Source organism: Corvus hawaiiensis, chromosome 3, assembly GCF_020740725.1.
Source record: "Corvus hawaiiensis isolate bCorHaw1 chromosome 3, bCorHaw1.pri.cur, whole genome shotgun sequence".
Taxonomy (NCBI): Eukaryota; Metazoa; Chordata; class Aves; order Passeriformes; family Corvidae; genus Corvus; species Corvus hawaiiensis.
The window spans coordinates 7,325,514-7,345,347 of NC_063215.1; the positions used below are offsets into that span (position 1 = coordinate 7,325,514).

General features: G+C 38.9%; 1 protein-coding gene across 7 annotated transcripts in view; it reads left to right on the plus strand.

Annotated features, from left to right (window-relative positions):
* The window catches only part of ITSN2 (intersectin 2), an 81,879-nt gene that overhangs the window by 32,745 nt on the left and 29,300 nt on the right, over nt 1–19,834 (plus strand). For 5 of the 7 annotated variants that reach the window (XM_048296157.1, XM_048296155.1, XM_048296161.1 and 2 more), the window contains exons 4-19: nt 1,076–1,139; nt 2,630–2,793; nt 4,061–4,258; nt 4,573–4,669; nt 6,374–6,516; nt 7,745–7,808; nt 9,964–10,101; nt 10,190–10,275; nt 11,296–11,558; nt 12,237–12,386; nt 12,604–12,744; nt 13,589–13,676; nt 14,320–14,459; nt 15,351–15,431; nt 17,184–17,320; nt 18,462–18,907. In XM_048296157.1, coding sequence (XP_048152114.1) covers nt 1,076–1,139; nt 2,630–2,793; nt 4,061–4,258; nt 4,573–4,669; nt 6,374–6,516; nt 7,745–7,808; nt 9,964–10,101; nt 10,190–10,275; nt 11,296–11,558; nt 12,237–12,386; nt 12,604–12,744; nt 13,589–13,676; nt 14,320–14,459; nt 15,351–15,431; nt 17,184–17,320; nt 18,462–18,907 — 2,400 coding nt within the window. The remainder of the gene's footprint in view (nt 1–1,075; nt 1,140–2,629; nt 2,794–4,060; nt 4,259–4,572; nt 4,670–6,373; nt 6,517–7,744; nt 7,809–9,963; nt 10,102–10,189; nt 10,276–11,295; nt 11,559–12,236; nt 12,387–12,603; nt 12,745–13,588; nt 13,677–14,319; nt 14,460–15,350; nt 15,432–17,183; nt 17,321–18,461; nt 18,908–19,834) is intronic. The other 2 variants (XM_048296158.1, XM_048296159.1) reach the window with 2 other exon arrangements.

Genomic DNA, 19,834 nt, shown 5'->3' on the forward strand with positions numbered 1-19,834 from the left:
TATGCACCTCAGAATTTGCAGGTTTTAAATTTAAAATGTGCTTGTGATATCACAAAGGAGTCAAGTTCATTGGCAAAGATGTCTTAATTTAAGAATTCTTCGTGTGTGGGTGGGCACTAAAGACCAGCCCTGATGGCCCCTACTTACCCAGCTATCCATTAATGCCCTGTGTAGTTGCTCCACTGGCCCTGCTTTTCCTCTTTTGAGGCTGGAAAAGACTGAGGAGAGAGTGGGAAGTTGTCTGTATGGAACATGCACATCTTCTGGCTAAGTAGCACCTAACTCCTGCTTCGGCCAAACAGTACTGGGAGGTTGGTGTTTACCTCCAGCTGAAAAATACGCTGTCTCAGGGACTACCCTTAGGCCACATCTGGGCTCTTGCCTGCACCTACATCTGCAGGTTTTGTTATTTATTTGACAAATGCTTGAAATAAAAGATTGTGTATGAATATAAGGGAAGAGAGAGCTGAAAGAGTAACCTGAAGTCTTAGCCTTAAGCATCTGTAATTCACTCAGATGTAGGCATAAACATCACTGTCCCTGTTTTGTTATGTGTGCCAGTTGATGTGGAACTTGGTATGGGATTGCACAACAGTTCCCATTCCCTCACTGAAATACTGAAATGGTGGGTGTTCTCTGACAAAACAGAATATTGTTTAGAACATGGTGTTTTCCTAGTTTTTCTAGAGACACAATACTGGCCCAAGTTAGATGGGATAGAGAAGGAAAGAAATGGCATGCTCATCCTTTCCTGCGTAAGTAATTGGGGACTAAATTTTCAGTCATTCTTTAATTCTTGCATCTTTTAAGATGTTGGCAGCCATTGATTTGTGACCTGTTAAAGTTTTCATAGCTATCTGAAATTTCTTCTCAGAGCAAAGATTGGGAATTATGTAATACATGGGTGTGTGACAATCACTGTCACCAGTATGAAAAGCTGGACAAAAAACCCTGGAAAGCTTGGCATCCAGCATGAGGATTTCTTTCAAGAACCTGATCCCCCAAGAGAGTGCTGAGCTCTTCAAAAATCTGTCTCTGGTGTGAAAGTCTGTCTTTTTTCCCTTGTTTATCACAGGTGATCAAGCACGTACCTTTTTTTTGCAATCAGGTCTACCATCTTCAATCCTTGCTGAAATATGGTAAGGTATTCTTTACTGTTCGTTTTTCTTTTTTAAGATAGGAGATGCATAGCATTCAAATACTACCTTTGGTGTGTTGTGTTGTTTCAAAGAGGCTTTCAGCAGTCAAAGTAGAGAGTGTTGTCTGAATCATTGTTTTAATTTTACTAAATTTAGAGGAAGGATTCAGCCCATATGTGTACCAACAATTAATTAAAAACCAGTAATTTTTACATCGTTATTTCAAACTGGATCATGCTGAACGCAGCCTTTTAATACTGTATTAAGTGCTTGAAATACACTGAAAGTAGAAGACAAGAAAAAAGTCCAAGGTGACAGAAGAAGTTAGTAGAAGGACAGTTATGATACATGAGATACCAAGCAGTGCTGTTAATACAGGAACTGGGAAAAGTGCTGTTCCTTGCAGCATACATGTGCTGAGTGCAACACTTGAAACATTTTCTTCTCTGTAACCCCTCAGTCCTCACTAGAATCCTGTGCTCAGTTTTGGGTACTTGGCTGTTACCAAGACTTGTATGTGATAAGAGATGTGTTGAGGCTTGTAATAATTAAAAAGAACCCACCTGTGTAGAAGTATTAAAGAAAATAACTAAATGCAAGTTAGTTTTCCTTCAGACACATAGAATCACAGAATTGTTAAGGTTAGAAAAGACTCCTGGGATCATCAAGTCCAACCAGCAGCACCACCATGTTCACCCCTAAACCAGACACTTCAGTGCCTGGGAAAGAGGGGCAAGGAAATTTTTCTGTGGGGCCTTGGGGTTTTATACTGAACAGTAACAAAATCAAAGGAAAAATGTATCTTAACATCAGTCTGATTTTTTTTTTTTCTCCCAGTTTTATTTACAGTCTTGTGCTTGGTCCTTTCATGTGTAAATATTAATTAAATTTAGTATTATCTGTATGACCAGAAATTTTGAGGTTATGTATGCACTGTTGAATATGTTTCCTGTTGTATTTAAGTTTATTTGAAGAAGTGTCGAAAGAACACAGTGTGGGTATCAGGCTTAGAAAACCTCACCACACTGAATTACTGAAGTTTTCATAGCAGTGTATAGTGCCTTTAGGAGGTTTCTGCATCCTCTTGCTTCCTGTTCCAGATTCTTGCATTAATTCCTTACCTTACCAAGGATTAATTTAAAATAATTATTCTGGCTAGGAGCATAGAGAAAAGCATGGCAGAGGCTTGCAGCAGAGGCAGCAAGTGTATCCACTGGGCAGGAGACTTCTGCTTTCCCAAAAGTTTTCCTGCGTTATCAGGAGTTAAGTATTTAATATACAGCAAACTCAAAACTGAATTCTGCAGATGACAAAGTGGGTACTCAAACTTCTGATCGTATGACTGTTGTCAAAAGAAGAAAATTTACTTTGCAATAAATTTATTGTTTTCCTGTGCAAAACCAGTAAATAAATCTGATAGGAAAGCTTCTCAGTAATTAAAAAAATTAAATTTCTATTTCCTCTCTAATTTTATTTTGTTTTGTTTTAAGGACACTCTCGGACCTGAACAAGGATGGAAAAATGGATCAACTGGAGTTCTCTATAGCCATGAAACTCATCAAGCTGAAATTGCAAGGACAGCACTTGCCTTCAGTTCTCCCTCCTGTCATGAAACAAACTCCAGTATTTTCACCACTAATGTCAGCTCGCTTTGGTACTTATGAATATATAATTACTTAGTGTTCAGAGGTAAAAAAACACAGTTAATTGCAGCCAAATAAAAGCATTAATCTGACCATGAAAGTTTAGTGAATCAGTGTGAAAAAAAAAAAAGATATTCTGATTTAGGAATTTCACCAGGTCACTTTCTTGATATTTTTGATAATTTGATTCTTTGAAGACTTTTAGTTAAGAAAAACATTTATAAAATTTTGACAGGAAAGCCATTCACATCTGCCATCTGACTTGCAGGCTCTCATTTTGTACTGATGGTCTTTTTTTGTCTCCCTCCTACTCAGCCACCTATTTATACTTGGAGATTTTAAAGTTAAATTTAATCAAAGGTCAGAGTTTTGGTAGAAGGGCTATTTTACATATTTTTTTCAAAATGAATCAGATTGTCTATTTTGGTTATATGATTAACTGAATAGAATTACTTTGACCTTTTTTTTTCCTAATGGTGTCTGGGGATTCAGTGCAAGCTTGTTATTGTGTTGTTTTGTAGCACAAAATATTCACAATGACCAGCTGGATTACAAAATAAGTGCACACTTCTATGCTGAAATTAAATGTATGCATATATTAATTACATACATGATTTAAAATGTCTGCTCATCACCAAATCTCATGTGTTTGGGTACAAGGGCATGCATTTACAGGGAGCTGTGGTTGGCATACAGTTACCTCTATTAACTTTCCATCATCTCACCAGCACTGTTGTCTTCCACAAGATGCAGCCAGTAATTCAAGTGTCCTAATTTGCCTCAGGCAGCTGCCTCTGGAAATCCTTTGCTAAGCATGGGTGCCTAATAGGGACTTTTCGCCCCTATGGATTCTTCCAGGGCTGATACTTGCAAGAGACTTAGTTCAGAAACAGCATCAGCTTTTCCCTGTAGAGCATTGTCACAGCTTTTGAGGTTGTAATTCTCTCTCAGGGGCCAGGCTTGTTGAGAACTAGGTATAGCTGCAACTATAGAAAACCAGATCTTACTCTGTTGTGAAGTAGTAGCTAAACCTACCTTGAGAATGAATTTGCTTGTCAAGATATTTCTTTTAAAATTCCTGCTCTTCAGTATATTTTCTCCTGTGAGCTGTCTTGCCTAAATTAAGAGAAAAAGTAAATATTGTACATGAGCATCCATTTTAACTCATTGCATTCCAGACAACAGCTGCTTTGTGTAGTTTCTGCCTCACATAAGTGACCCCGTTTCTTGCTGAAGCCTCTGCCATGTTAAACCATGAATTATTGGGTTTTGCTCTAGGAATGGGTAGTATGCCAAATCTGTCCATGCCAACGTCTGTGTCTGCGATCACACCATTAGCTCCCATGTCTCTGACCTCCATGAGTTCCATTCCTCCTTTGGTTATCTCTGCTCCCCTGGTGCCTTCTGTCAGTACCTCCTCGTTGCCAAATGGAACATCCAGCCTTCTGCAGCCTTTGTCCGTACCTTTCTCCTCAAGTAAGTATAGCACAGTCCAGTACTTGCTTTCAGAATTGTGAGTCTTATTTTCCCTGTGGCTAATTTCAGACAGGAATGCTAACACATGCATGTGAGTTTAAAAAAAAAACAACAAAAACCCAACAAAAAACCCTACAAATGTTTTTTCTCCAAAGTTCACATTTGTTAATTCTGTTCTAACTAGTTAATCATAACAACAAGACACTGATTATCTTTTCTTACTTCTATCAAAGTGAATGTTGATTATGAAGCATTATCTTATACCCAGTTGCTTTCCAGTTCTGGGGTTAATTTCTTGTTTCTGTTTGTTCCAGCGCTGCCTCATACTGGTTCTTTAGGCCCCATGGCAGGAGGATTTGGTGCTTCCAGTATGCAGAAGGCACAGTCACTAATTGATTTGGGATCTAGCAGGTATGGAAGTTAAGTTTAAAATGGCTGTATCTTACACTTAAGTAGTCTACTTTCCAAAACTTATGGAGCATTTCTATTTTCAAAGTACGTTTATTAAAAATCAGTCTATCTAATATGACCTATCAAGTCTGAAAACAGATTTTGTTTTTATATGCACAATAAGTAATGTTTTCAGTAAATTGACAAAATATCCAAGGTAGATGAAGAGGTCAGATGAGCAGTGCCAAAAAGAAGGGAATGTACCTCATTACTAAATAGAAACAAATCTTACCAAGTAGTTATAAAAGCAATGTTTATGCATTATGTGCTCATTCATTATAGAAGGCACCATGTAATCAGCAGGCACATAAGAATAGGATTTGTTATCAATATTTATGTGTGAATTTATTTTATGAATAATAGAAGGTTATGAATCCTTGTAATCATCTGCTCTGGTTCATGGATTTTAGAGCTTTGCCATAGACTAAAGTGAGGGACTGGGCATGTCTATCCAGCTGGGCATCCAGGGGTGTTTCCCAAAGATAGTCCTGAGGGCATCTCCACCCCAGCTCAGTTCCATAAGTGGCTCAGAGGCTCTTGCACCTCCGTGCTGCCCATTCAGGACATGTGGGGTGCATGATCTGGGCTCCTCACACACATGATGTCAGCAGATGTCCTGTAAGATGACTGTAGGCTTGGCATGTGCCTGGAATAATCTTTTTTGGGTTATTTTTTTGTTTGTTTTGTTTTGTTTTGTTCTGGTTTTTTTAATTGGAAAGCTTTCTTCTGCTAGTGCTGTAGCTTTACAAAGGAGCACTTCTCCAGTGTTATTGTTGACAGCATTTTCACCATCATGTTGTCTCATTCCATGCAGGGGATGTCAATCCAGCATTGTGCTGGAGAGGCTTTTTTTTTGTCAGCATTCTGTATTGCCTTGGATAACACTTCAAGTAGTTTTTTTTACTTGACAGAGCAGGGGATTACCTTAAACAAGGAAGGCTGGATTCGCCTGAGTTTATCTGATTTTCAGAGATGGGACACTGAAAATGCTGGGAGTTTAGATGGAAGTTTTATGGGTATATCTAAACCTTCCATCAGCAGTATTCTGCAGAAAATAAGTTGGAAAATCTCCACTCAGCATGTCATTGTCACTAACAGAAAGAAGAGGTAGAGCTGGAATATGGTGTCTAAAACAGCTTTAAAAGTTGCTTTTGGTTATGAGTTCATCAGATCCATTTTTATTCTCATGGTTATTCATTTACATGCCTCTTAAAGTTACTTAGACATGGCCCAACACTTCACAGCCCTTGTAAACACTTGTAGGAAAGTTGAGGTGTTTTCTTGTGGTTTCCTATACTGTTATTTTACAGTGGTAGAACAATCAATTATGTGCATAAGTGCCTGTGATACCAAAGGAACAGGATTTTCAATTCAACATGTCGTTACTTTATAGATAGATGTCCCTACTTTCACTGTAAAATTCCATATTTGTGATGAAATTATTTATAGCAAGTTAGCAGAAGTAAAACTTCATGGAAGTTGTTTCATGTTACTGGAAGATGCTATATATCTTCTGTTCCAATGCCTCTTTATTAAGCCAAGTGATTTAGAGTTATTTCTTTATCTCTTTTTCTCTTTTGGTTCTCTTTTAATATTTGGTTGGTTGGTTTGGTTTGGTTTTTTGCTTTGTTTTTTTTTCTGTTTTGTTTTGAAATTATATTGCAGTTCAAATTCTTCCTCTAGTGCATCACTAGCTGGGAATTCACCAAAGATTACGTCCTCAGACTGGGCAGTTCCTCAGGCCTCCAGATTAAAATACAGACAGAAATTTAACAGTCTTGATAAAAGTATGAGTGGATATTTATCAGGTGAGTATGGCATTTGGTATGGTCTGGGAAAACCAGAGTGTTTCCTGCCTCTGAACATCACAGGCTGAGGGATGGAATCCCAGCTTGGGATTTGACTTGCATGTGAAATAAAAGCTGAAATGTTGGTGTTCAGACCTGTGCAGGAGAGAGTGGGTTTCAGCCAGCCAAGAAATGGAAATAACCATCAGTTCATTGACTTGGGCTTTGTGTTAGACCTGGAAGAGCCAAATACACTGGGGAAGCTACAGCAGCTGTTGCAGCAAAGAGAAGCCTGGCAGTGCTGGGATAGTGCTAGAGGAGCCTGAGAACCACAAGGCTGTGGAATTCAGCTCTGTAAAGTCAGCAGGTGTTTTTCAAGCATCACTCTTTGGACTGAAACTCTTTCTTGTGAAAATGGGGGACATTCACCATCATTTTTGTGCCGTGTGCTCCTGTATTAGACAATGCTCAGATACTTGGGCTTTATCTTTTGAAAGAAAGCAGTTTGGGAAAGACACTGCAGAACTGCAGCCATTGATTGGAATTTTTCCAAAGTATTTTAGGAGAGTCATTCCTTGTTGGCTTCCAGTGACGGCATTATGGTGGCTTCAGAAGACTTCACACAAAGTTAATACAAGGGGAGAGTTTTACAGAAGTTCCTATAAAACTGGATCCCTCAGTGTAATGCAGAGAGTAGAACACTGGCCAAGCAGTCAGCAGGTGTAAAGTCAATATGTGTGTCTTGCGTGTCTTAGTTAGATTTCCCATTTTGAATGAGCACTCTGCTTCAGTTCCCTTGCCTACAAAAAAAGGAGGACAATTCTTTCTTTCAAGAAATGAATGCTGGTTTTGTTCAGTCAGTTTTGGGCTGAAGGTTTCCTCAACCTGCCTAGAAATGTATATGGTTCTTTGCTACCAAGGAAAGCTCTCCAGGTGATAGCTGAAGGTTTAGGCAAACAGTCAGCTGTGCTTTTGTGACAGCTGTGGGGATTACCATAAATATCTATTTTTCATGTCAGCTTTTCTGTTAGGTGCTCTGAGTGAAAAAAGGTACAGGAGAATACTCACATCTTCATTGTGTTCAGGTTGTAATGCCTGTTGTTAAGCCTGGAAGTAAAACCAACAGATAAAAATGGATTAGATTAATATTAAAAGGAAACATGCCCCAGTTCGTGACCCATTTTTTGCCTCATGTGAATCTTTGAACAAAGTGTTTATTTTAATAAAAATCTTCTACGCTTTCACTAAGGATTTCAAGCAAGGAATGCCCTTCTGCAATCAAATCTTTCACAGACTCAGCTGGCTACTATTTGGTGAGTTTAATTACTGATTCAATGTGTTTATGGTGTTAAAAGAGGAAATGTACTTTATTAAATAAGAAATGATGAAGAGACACTCTAGATCTAAAATCATAAACAGAAACAGAGCTGCTAGTTAAACTAAGTTTATTCACTAGTTACATTTCTAAAAGACACCTTGAGATAATACAATTTTTCGCTCTTTGTGTGTGTTTGTTAAACTCCATATAATAGAAGAGATGTTAACATCAATTTCTGATCCAGGGATGCACTCGCTGAGCTGAGCTGAGGGCTCGTTCCTTTCAGAAGTAGGATTCTGAAGTCTAGGTGGTTAGTTTTAAAGTAGGGAGGAGGATTAAAAATTAAGTAACCCTTAAGCTTTTTTGAGTTTTACTGCCGTTTCCATAAAGATATCTGCATATTACATGTTTGTTAAGACTTGCCTTTATTGTGCTGATGAAAGTGGTGAGAGTTGTTGGAAAGCTTGAATGGTCTGCCCTGCTAGATAGGGTAGTTTAGGTTACACCTTCAGACATAATTCAGATGTTATACATGAAATTGAGTGGCCCAGCAGAATTCACAACAGCTTTACATCTCCTCCTGAGTTCCCTTTCTTTTTCCTGTATCCCAGGACAGTCACTTGTGTCTTTAGCAGCAGCAAAGCTCAGCTTGTTTGGTTTCATGCTGTGAAGATAAACGTGGAGTGTGGGGCTGTATTGCTCCTCTCTGGAGCATTGGGGGCATAAATCAGGCGTGCAGTGGCTCTTTTCCTTCTGGGTGTCTATCCTGAAGGTATCAGGAGCCAGTGCAGGGAGCTCTGTGTGCCCCTGTAGAGGATTAATAGCCAGAGTTTCAGTTTTGCCCTAAGAAATTACCAGTATTTCTCTGGGTGCTTATGCATGGTAATTACTGTAATAATGGTGCTGTTACATGTGAATAGTGCTGGTGTGTGAGCATAACAAATATCTCATTTCATCATCTCCTGCTTTTGTTTTTTACTCTGTGTGTGTGTGTGTGATGGGGGTTTTTGTGGTTGTTTTGTTGTTTCCTTTTTGTTTTTCACAGAGGTTTTTTTTTTACTGCTTATTTATTGAACTATGATTTTTATTCAGCTTTTTGCTTATGTGCAGTCTAAGGACACATTTCAGCAATTCTATCTCTATAGACAGTTCTTTGAGAAAGACTCCTGCTTTCTTGCATTTGACTGGTTTCACACAAACACACCCACTCCATCACCCCCCAGTTTATGGGAAACATTTTGTAGGCTGATAGGATCTCCTTCTCCTTAGAGGGGGTAGGTGATCCTTTTCCTGCCTGCTATGAGGTACTCTGGGCCAGCTCATGTTTTCCCTGCACTGTCAAGGAGACACAAGGGGGAAAGAAGAATTCTATGCAAAGCTTCCTCTTGTAGAATTTGATGTAATTTTATGTAATGTTTTCTTGTGCTGTAAAAAAACTAGTTGAAAAAGTGGTTTCTAGTATTTTGAGCTGGTTAAGAATGGTCCTGGAATCGTTTTCCAGCTCTTCTGTTGGTGATGCAATAAATCAACCATTTCTTCTCCATTTTTCAGTATTTTATGGAAATGTAAGAGAACTGGGATTGTTCAGGCTGGAGAGGAGAGTTTCAGTGAAGCTGAAAAGAAAGCTTCACCTGAAAGGATCCTAGAAGAAAGATGGAGAGAGACTGTTTACAAAGTCTTGTAGAGACAGGACAAGGGGGAATGGCTTCCAACTGAAAGAGAGTAGGTTTAGATTGGATGATAGGAAGAAATTCTTTGCTGTGAGGGTGGTGAGGCCCTGGCCGAGGTTGTCCAGAGAAGCTGTGGCTGCCCCATCCCTGGAAGTGTTCAAGGCCAGGCTGGACAGAACTTTGAGCAACCTGGGATAGTGGAAGGTGTCCCTGCCCATGGCAGGGGGTGGAACGGGATGATCTTTAAGGTCCCTTCAACCATTCCATGATTCTTTGATCTGAATAACAGTACATGATTAAACAAAATAATATCTCCCTTCATCAATTATTTGTGTTATTAACTGGAAGTATTTTTACCAGAACATTTCACAGGAATTGTCAGTTTTAAAAATTGTTTCTCCACGGTGCCTTGTTTCAGCTGTAATTTGTGAGTGATGGAGATGTTTGGTTCTAACTGGTGCTGCTGTTGAACCCCTGCAGGTCCCTGGCTGATATAGATGGAGATGGGCAGCTGAAGGCTGATGAGTTTGTGTTGGCCATGCACCTCACAGACATGGCCAAAGCTGGGCAGCCACTGCCCCTGACTCTGCCCCTCGAGCTGGTGCCACCTTCTTTCAGGTAATCACTGAGGGCAGTGAAATGTGATATATTTAACACAACTGTGCTATTTCTCTAACAATGGTGGGGTGGATTTTTTTCCCTCCAGGAGTGGAAAATATGCTGAAAATATAAATGGAACTCTGCCATCTTACCAACCTGTGCAAGAGGAGGAGCCACAGAAAAAACAGCCAGGTAAAAAACAGGGTTCATGTTCTTAATGTGTGGGGCTGTTTTTGAAGGGCACTGAAACCTTTAGAAAGTGGAAGAAATAATCAAATCCATGGAGAATTTCATTTCAGGAGATAGCTCCCTTTTAACTTGGATGGTAGGAAGGTTGTTAAGTGGATGTAGTCAGCCTGTTACATCTAATAGAATTGAGAAGGCAGGAACAGGAGCTATTTTTAGCTGTAGGAAGGGAAGAGTGTGCTGATTAATAATGTATTCTGGAAAACAAACCCTTCATGGCCAGACACTGTCAAGCTACTGCAAATTTTTTTCAGTTGAAAGTTCCTGGCATTACTGGACATTCTGAAAGCAGGGGAGCCCTATGTAGTTTAGTTCTTTGAAAACTGGAAGCAATTTGAACATAACATCAAATCTATTACTGACAATGTTACAGGCACACTGCAAGACAGGACTTGCCTCTCTTTTTGGAAGGGTGGCTGCTGGAGGCCTAAACCATTCCTTTGTGTCTCTTTTTATGCTTGTGTGCAGTAATTGAGCTTGATCCTGTTTTGGTGTCTGATAGTTTTAACTCCAGGAACTCTTACAGGGAACACCCTTAGAAACTAAGTTCTTTATCCATGTGTTAATGTTTCCTGCACATTGGAAAACCTTTTTAATAGTGGTGAGTCTTCTCCCAGCTTATAAAAGCTGTTCTTTTATGTTTTCCTCTAGCATTCTTTCCTCTTTCATTCTTTAGAGTTAGAGGCTTTCCTGTAACATTCGAGTCATTTTTGTAGTCATTTTTAAACTGGAACTACTTCTTCCTTTTTTTTTTTTTTCTCCCCCCAGTTGGAATATACTTAGGAAAACTTAGAGGTATTTTTGAACAGAAAAATAATACTTTAACAAATGCAAGATGCTTACATCATCCATGACTGAACAACTTGAGCTTGCCAAGAAGTATCTATCTTTAGTGGCATAACTGAGGTCCTTGTTTGAGAGCGGTGTTTTGCACAGGGCAGAAATAACGACCTTTCCTTATTTTAGTGACATTTGAGGACAAAAGGAAAGCCAACTATGAGAGGGGAAATATGGAGCTGGAAAAACGCCGACAGGTCCTTCTGGAGCAGCAGCAGAGAGAGGCTGAAAGGAAGGCTCAGAAAGAACGGGAAGAACAGGAGCGAAGAGAGAGGGAACGCCAGGAGCAGGAACGGAAGAGGCAACTGGAAATGGAAAGGCAGCTGGAGAGACAACGAGAGCTGGAGAGACAAAGGGAAGAAGAAAGGAGGAAAGAAATAGAAAGGCGGGAGGTTGGTTTTTTAACATTATTTTTTAATGCTCTAAAGAATGTGTATGTGCATGCAGTGTCCACTGAGCAGAGCATCCAGGATTTGAGTGCTGGCTTTGGTTCTGTCTCCTGGCCTGGCTGATGTCAGGTTGTCTGGAGAGAGAATATCATTTCTGTCTGTTGTCAGTGTTGGTATAGGTTAAAGATTTTCAGATACATCATAGGACAGATTAGATTTTCTTGGGCATATTTCTGGCATTTTTGCAAAAATTCATTTTCCAGCAAGACTGTACTGAATTCATAATTGGTAACATTTTGACAGCCGAACTCGAGACAAATTTGCTTCTACTTGGTGTCTCAGTGCATGCATCACACTTTCATATTTTATGTAATTCAGTGAAATACTCAAATGAGGTTACGAGGAGTATCTGTTAATGTGCTGGTTTATGGGCACTATTCCAAGCTGCAGAGGCTTTCTGAATTGTGAAGCTTTTTTCATCCAGTGTCAGGAGTGTGGCACGAAGAATCTTGTAGGATCCCTTCCTGCATTCTTTGGTGCTGAAGTGTATAACAGCACTTCAGGAAAGACATTATGTTGTGTTGCTGTTGTGCTGTTTAGAAATAGAGCACATTATATCAAATTATGGTCTCTGAGCTCTGCATCTCCACTGTAATTTAAGGTAATGTAACTTTTCCTCAGGCAGCTAAGCAGGAGCTTGAGCGCCAGCGACGACTGGAATGGGAGAGAATCCGTCGCCAAGAGCTTCTTAATCAGCGTAACAGGGAACAAGAAGAAATTGTCAAGCTGACCTCTAAAAAGAAGAGCCTTAATCTTGAATTAGAAGCCCTGGTAAGACAGGAATTTCACTACACATGCTGAAATACAGTATCTTAAATTATTCAAATCTTAATATCTGCATTAATGGCCCACTAGGAGTTCCACTCTGTTTTGGATGATGAATCTAAAGCAGGTATTTTGGGTTGTTCTAGAGAGCTGATTATGCCCACAGGTTTAGCATAGGGATTTTTGCCATATGTGGTGTAATCTGTCTCTGCTTTCTTTCCAGACTGACAAACATCAGCAGATCTCAGGCAGGTTGCAGGATATTCGTAGCAAAAAGCAAATGCGAAAAACTGAGCTGGAGGCTTTGGATAGGAAATATGACCAAGGAATCATGGAAGTCAAGCAACTACAGCAACAGCTTGAGGTGTGTAACTTTCTGTTAAGGTTGTGGTTTTCCCTTACCATATTTTGTGTTTCCGTAATGCTCTTGATAATACATCCCCCTGGGGAGGAATATGGAGTCAGTTGGATTGCAGTGGAGAGAGGAAATAGGCAAGACTGTCAGCATTGCAGAGGCTTTTAGTTTTGTGTGGTGTTAAAGAAATAATTATAGGTACTGAAATGAGCTGATAGTTGAACGAGAACAGCTGTGAAAACCTCAGCTATTCTTTTGTGAACCAATAATGGTGACTCCTCTTTAATTTTGAATTCTTTTATGGCTCCAGACTCAGATTTTTTATGAGGAATGTTGTCCTGTGTTGAGAGCAAGTTGGTGTTTAGGTTGAATTACCTTGCTGCTCTTTTATCTTCTTCTTTTCTCTATTTGAGTAACAAGACATTAATTATTTTGAATCTGTTGACTACCATAAATTATCCTCTGCTGTGTTTTTATGTGATGCTTCTGTTCATCAGGGAAACTTCTTATCATGTTGTTACTGTTTTGTGTTAGGCTTGTGGCAGTCACCTTAAATGGCCATGTGATAATATTTACACTTTTAGCATGTTTGTTAAATATTTTTCCAGCTGTGTTAATGGTTTGGAGTCAAAGCTTTCAATCATAATATTATTTCTATTAAGAGTACAGAAGTAGTATTTTTTTATCCAGTTATGTAGTAACTTGTTATGTTATGAAGTAACCAGTTATTTATGATCACTTGCATCCTGTTTCATTAACATGAGCTGAAATTATGTTCGAAAATTCACCAAGTTTTACTTAATGATTCATAAACTATATTTAAAATTTGTTACGTTCTCTTCAACATCTACAGGATTATCAGAATAAACTGATTTATTTAGTTCCTGAAAAGCAGTTGTTAAGTGAAAGGATAAAAAATGCTCAACTTGACAACACTCAGAGTAAGTGCCTGCACATGAGTTCTGTTCTTGATTGCTTTGCTGATTTCTCATCCCTTGTAATCAAGGCTGAAGGGTACAGAGGTGTTAATAACACCTTCACTTCTACATCTTTCCAGCTAGAGCCATTGTCTCATCTGCCTTCCATTATCTCCTTCATGTTCCAGATAAGGGGCAAACAAACATATTTTGGCAAGAAAGCACAGATTTTGCTTAAAACTTTATTTATACAGACTATGTAGCTCCCAGATATTACTACAATTTGTCCTTTTTTTTGGTAGCGTAAACTCAAGGGAGTTCATTTATGTAATGTTTACACTGGTCTTTACTTCAAATTGTGCTGGAAGTCTTTATATAGAGAAGCTTGGTATGAATTGGTCTGATATAAAAAAAAAAAGAAACAAACTTGCAAATTATTCTGTATGTGTAACGTGGAATGCCTGTGTGCTTCAGTTCAGTGCTGGGGACATTTCTTCCTCTTGTTGTATATGAATAGAAAGGTAAATCAAGGAATTTTTCTAAGGCAGGAGGTTTGGATTGTGTATATAATAGGGAAATAACAAACAATGATTAAAAACTGGGAAAAGAATTTGAAAAAAAACCCAGAAAAAGACAAGTGTAAAATCGCTTGTCTTTCCTTATGCAGGTACAGGAGTCAATTCAGTGCACAAGACATCCCAAGAAAAGGAAGAACTATGCCAAAGACTTAAGGAACAGCTAGATGCCCTTGAGAAGGAAACTGCTTCTAAACTTGCTGAAATGGATGAATTTAACAGTCAGCTTAAGGTACTTGTGTTATCTAAATATCCTACAGCTGTAAGCACTGTATTTTATTTCTTCATCCAGTCATAAAGATTGGTGCCACTTTCACCAGACTTCCAAAAACTTTTTCCCAACTTCCAGTGTCAAGTAAGAATTACCAAAAGTCTTGGAGTAAACAATACAATGAAAATGCACTTAAACCTATTGCTAATGTACTAAAATATGAGTCTCTTGCTAACTATTGCTTTGCATGACTTAACTATTGCTCAATCTCACCTTTTGCCTTCATTTTGATTTAGAATTAAAATTTTTCAGGCTGTTGTACATTCTGTCCTTACAGTATGAGATCATATTTGCTGCTATTTTTGAATTCTGTACTGAACACTTGACTTTAATTGATAGACCTACATAGTTTCATAGTACACTGTGCAAGATCTGGTAGCAGGTTTGGGTATGATCCTAAAAGTAAGTGTAGGCCACTTATTTGTTAATATTTGTTAATTTGTTGTAAGTTAAGAGTTGTTGACCAGTGGCCCTGAATTTTTGTTTCTGAGGCAACTCTTGGCTTGACTAAAAACAGGGTAGCTCTCACAGGATAGCACATATCCATTTAACTTTATCTGCCAGCTTGCTCCAAGTGGCACTGATGGGAACTTTCCTTAAGTAATGGATTGATGCTGGGCCAGCACGAGGGCTCTGCACTTTCCAATAAAAAAAGCCACAAAAGTTTGTAAACATGTAAGGAATTTATTTTGTTTTTAAAAGTGGCTTCATGCAACGGCCATTTTCAGTTACTTGTTTATTGCATGGCTTGCTGTGTTCAGTGGCTGCGCCCACAACTCAGTCTTCCCTAAAGTATGTTTTTCAAAATACAGTGCAAAGATTAATTGGCTTTTTATCTACCTTATCTTGCAGTGTGAGAATATGGATGATTCTGTTCTTCAGTGCCTTTTGTCTCTGCTAAGCTGTCTCAACAACCTCTTCCTCTTACTTAAGGTTATTTTCTAATCTTTGGCTTTTTTGGTTTTTAATTATTTCGCAGTTTTTCTCTGCTTACCCTTTCTGCTTGGATGTACTACTTCTCTTAAATACATTTTCCTAAAAGAAAACCAATAGGCTGTTTTTCTTTCTGCTAGCTTTTACATCCTCTTAATGACTTAACATTTTTTTACCTGCTTAGAAATCCAAACTGCAGAATATTGAGAGCAAAATGCTTACTTCTCATTTCTTAATGGACTGTTTTCTAAGTTGTTTCACCCAATTATTTTTCTTGTTAGTTAAGGTAACATGAACCAAAAAAGAAGTCTCAGATGGAAACAGTGTCTTCTCCCACTTTTCCATCTGTTACTCTGTACCTGTATCCATACATCCTAAGCTGTGGTTCAGGTATATGAGTTCTTGTCCAAGTTTAAAAGTCTAGACGTAGCATCAGAGTGCAGAATATGGTATGGCAAACACAATGCTGTTAAGCCTCCAGATTAACCCAGTACTAAAACCTACTTGCTGTCTTTCCTCAACACTGCTTTTGTCTGCTGAGGTCAGAAATACTTTTAGAATAATTTATGAAGGAAAAAAAAATCAAAATTACCCAAGCTTTTCATTTTGCTTTGCATGAGGGTTTTTCTGTCCTTAAAGGTACAAGAGTTTTTCTAATGTAAGTTTGCTTCCATAGAGCTTCTGAAATTCGGTGCAAAATCAGCTGGGAATATTTTTCCTTCTTAATATATTTGAGGGAAAATTGTAGTCAATTGCTTGATTTAATTTGTTGCTACAGACACTTTCAGTGACACAGCAATCTTGTTATCTTGCCTTTGTCATACAAATTGCACCATATCTCTTAGGCAACATGATTATTGGTAGAAGTGCATATTGTAGTGGGAATGATTCATTCTTAATTGCTTTATTTGTATTTGTGAGATCCGATACAAAAAGGGTTTACCTGTTGCATTGCTCAATGTATATCAGCAGGATTCCTAAGAAAAAAGACTGAAGTGTCCCAGAGGTGTTTTGCAACATGGTGAAGTACAATCTACAGTAATTCTATTATTGTTGATTTTTTTGTTCTGTAAATTTAATTATCCCAAAGATTCATGCTGATTTTTTGCTCTGATAAAAAGGTTGTTCTCAGAGGGAGGTGGAATAGGAATTGATGGATGTGTTCAAAAAGAAAAAGACTAAAATTGCAGAATTTACAAGTACAGGAAAACTGCAGTCAGAGGTAGTGTCTTTAAGCTGTGGCTTCCCACAGGCGTAAGCCTGCTAGGTATTTTTATGAAGTTTTTCTGATTTAAACATGGGACTGATCACTCAGGAAGCATCAAGGGTGAGCACCCTTCTGCAGGATGCATTCTCAGGTTATGGTACAGCGTTGGCTTTCAGCTGAAATTTGCCTCCTTGTAGTTACTTGAAATACAATTCGCTGCCTTCAATGCCCCCAGTAATGTTGTGTTTGATCTGTTAATGTTGTATCTTCCCCTCTCCTCTGTCGTATTTGGCATTTCCAGCAGCTGTAGGACTGGAAGGGCTCTTTGAAAGCCCAAATTACGTCACTGACTTTGCAAACTTGCCATCTCCTTTTATACTTCGTTGATTTGACTTTCTTTGCAGTGACCTCCAAGGACTATTAATAACTTAGTACTACTTTGGCCATTTGTATTAAAATTTGGTTCAAAAAGCATTAGATGCCTGGATGCTTTTCTCAAAGATTGGCTTTGTTCCCTTTGATGTATTCCATTGTTCCCTCCCTAGGACCTGAGGGAACGTTACAGCACACAGCAATTAGCCTTGGAGCAGCTCCACAGGATCAAACAGGACAAAATAAGAGAGGTACAAAAAAGAAGAGCTGAACTTGCACAGAAGAAGCGACTGGAAGATGAGGCTGCAAGGTAACCATGGCTGAGTGTATCAGTGTTGCAGTTCTTAAAACAAAATAATGCTGTGATGACTTCTAAGACAAGATGTATTTTTTAATGTAAAAATACATCCTATTGATTGCCTTAGAGGAAGCATTCTATATGGAGTACCATTTATGTAAGAGGGTTTGATTTTGAGATTTTCAATGATTTATATTTGATTTGACTAAAGAAATAGAGGTAATGACCTTGTAGTGTGGGTGATTCGTGGGCTTTGCTCATGACAGTGTTTTTCTGAGTGTGAGGAAGTTTCGTGACATTTGTGACAGTCTGTTTAAGAGAAGCATGTGCCATATGTGTGGTGATAGCCTGTTAATTTTTTGGTTGGACACAGTTGTGTGATGGAGTAACAGCATCACTGCACAGCTCCTACTGAATCCTGCCATGTGCTTGGAAACAGTAAAACGCCCAACAGAGGAGTGGAAGTCCTACAGGGAATAGGTGAAAAGGTACCATCTAGACATAGTCCCTCCTGAGAAGATGGCCCAAAGGGTTAGGTCCTCTCTCTTCTTGACAGCTAAAATATTAAGTATGTTGAATTGGATTCTGACTTCTTTAGGCAGCTGAGGCACAGGATAACATCTGAATAATTTCAGAGAATACAGTCAGGTTTCCAGATCCTGCCTGCTGCAGTGTGGTCCTGGCAGGGATAAGCACATTGGATAGATTACAACTGCTGAAGGCAGAAGTACCAAGCTGCCAAGATCAGTATGCAAAGGCTATTTTTATCTATGTACCTGAGTGAGATTAATCTGTTTGGAAGTCCTTGTTTCCAGTCAGGAGATTTGGATAATGCCTTGCTGGAGAGCTTAAATCCAGCTTGTTCAATTATCAGATCAGTTCCTGCTCATCAGGATGCTGGTGGGCAGAAGTGCTTGTGAAGGCACTGCACAGGTGATGGATTAAAAGTCAAGAATTTTAATCCATTTGTTATCTTTATGTGGAATACACTGGCACTCATGTTAATACATGGTCTCTGGGAGAGCTGATGACACTGAGGGCAGAGCAATCAATGTCATAAACTCAGTTTTGCTGACAAGTGTCACTGATTACTGTAGGAACATAATCTCATTCATTTTTGTGTCAGTGTTCCTGTCTCATTCCTTTCTTCCAGGAAAGCAAAACGGGAGAAGGAGAACCGATGGCAGGAAAATATCCGAAGGGAAGAGGAAGAGAAAAAGAAGAGACTGGAGGAAGAACGAATGCAGGAAAAAGTTCAAGAAAAGCTGAAAGCTGAAGAAGCAGCTGCCATGATGAGAGAAAGGGAAAACAAACAACAGCTTCTTGCAGAGGAGGAGAAAAATAGACAAGCTATGATCTTGAGGGAGGTGGAACAACAAAGGCAGAGGCAACTGGAAGAAGATAAAAGAAAGCAAGAACAAATAGCAAAGGAAGCTGAGGAGAGGCGCAAGCAGAATGAGGAGATAAAAAAGATAAAAGAAGCAACCAACTCTCAAGCGGTGGAGAAACACACTTCTAAAATAAACATTAATGAAAAGTTTGCAGATCTGTTGAAACCAACAGAGGGCAAAAGTCTTAAGCCACCCTGGAAAAATGAAGGTAACCTCAGTCTGTTAGATTTTGGGACTTTTATTTTCCTGAGTGTTATTTCACTCTTCAAGTGTACAATTATTAATGTGAGACAATGGCAGACTTACTGCCTAAGATATAATTTAAACAAAAAACCAAACCAGCAATGTTTCATGTCTTTTGTTACTTATAAATGATCCTATTAACGTAAGTTACCTCTGTCAGTTTTCAGCACCTATGACTGATGACCTATGACTGATCATGGTCAACAAATAGCAGTTGCTGGAAACTGTAATATTTTAGGTTTTTCATAAGACTTGCACTTTCTTTCATTAGAATAGAATGCTAACATGGAGGGGGTTTGCTCATTGATGAGAGATGGGCAGGTAATGCTCAGCGAAGTAGTTTATTAGTAGTGAAATGTGGTTTGTTTCTGCATCACTCAATGCCTCAGATGAAAAAACCAAAGGACTGAATGATGAGACCTAACTCTAGCTGTGGGACTTGGAAAAATAGTGCTTTAACAATATTTTCACTAAAGGCACGTTTGATTTCATCCTTCATTAGTTCTTGTCAGTTTTTATTAGCCACTTTTCTCACTGAGCTCAGCAAGGATCAAATTAGAACAGGGCTGAAAGATACTTGCACACTTCAGCTAAACCTTGTAAAACATTTCCTGTTAGCAGCATCAGTCCCTGGCTTGGAGAACAGAGATGCAAAGAAAATCAAAATCGTGATATTTTGCTATTTTAGGTTTCTAAATAAAATCTTCACACATGCTGCTGAATACTTATTGTTGCAACAGTAGGATCTTCTCAACTTGGAACATTATAGTGGTGGTAAATGAGGCTTTATTAAAGCACTGGCTTAGTCAGAGCAAGGAAAGAGGAGAAGATAAAAATGTCACTTTTAAGGATGTCTCGCGGAAGGTGTCCCTGCTTATGGTGGGGAGTTGGA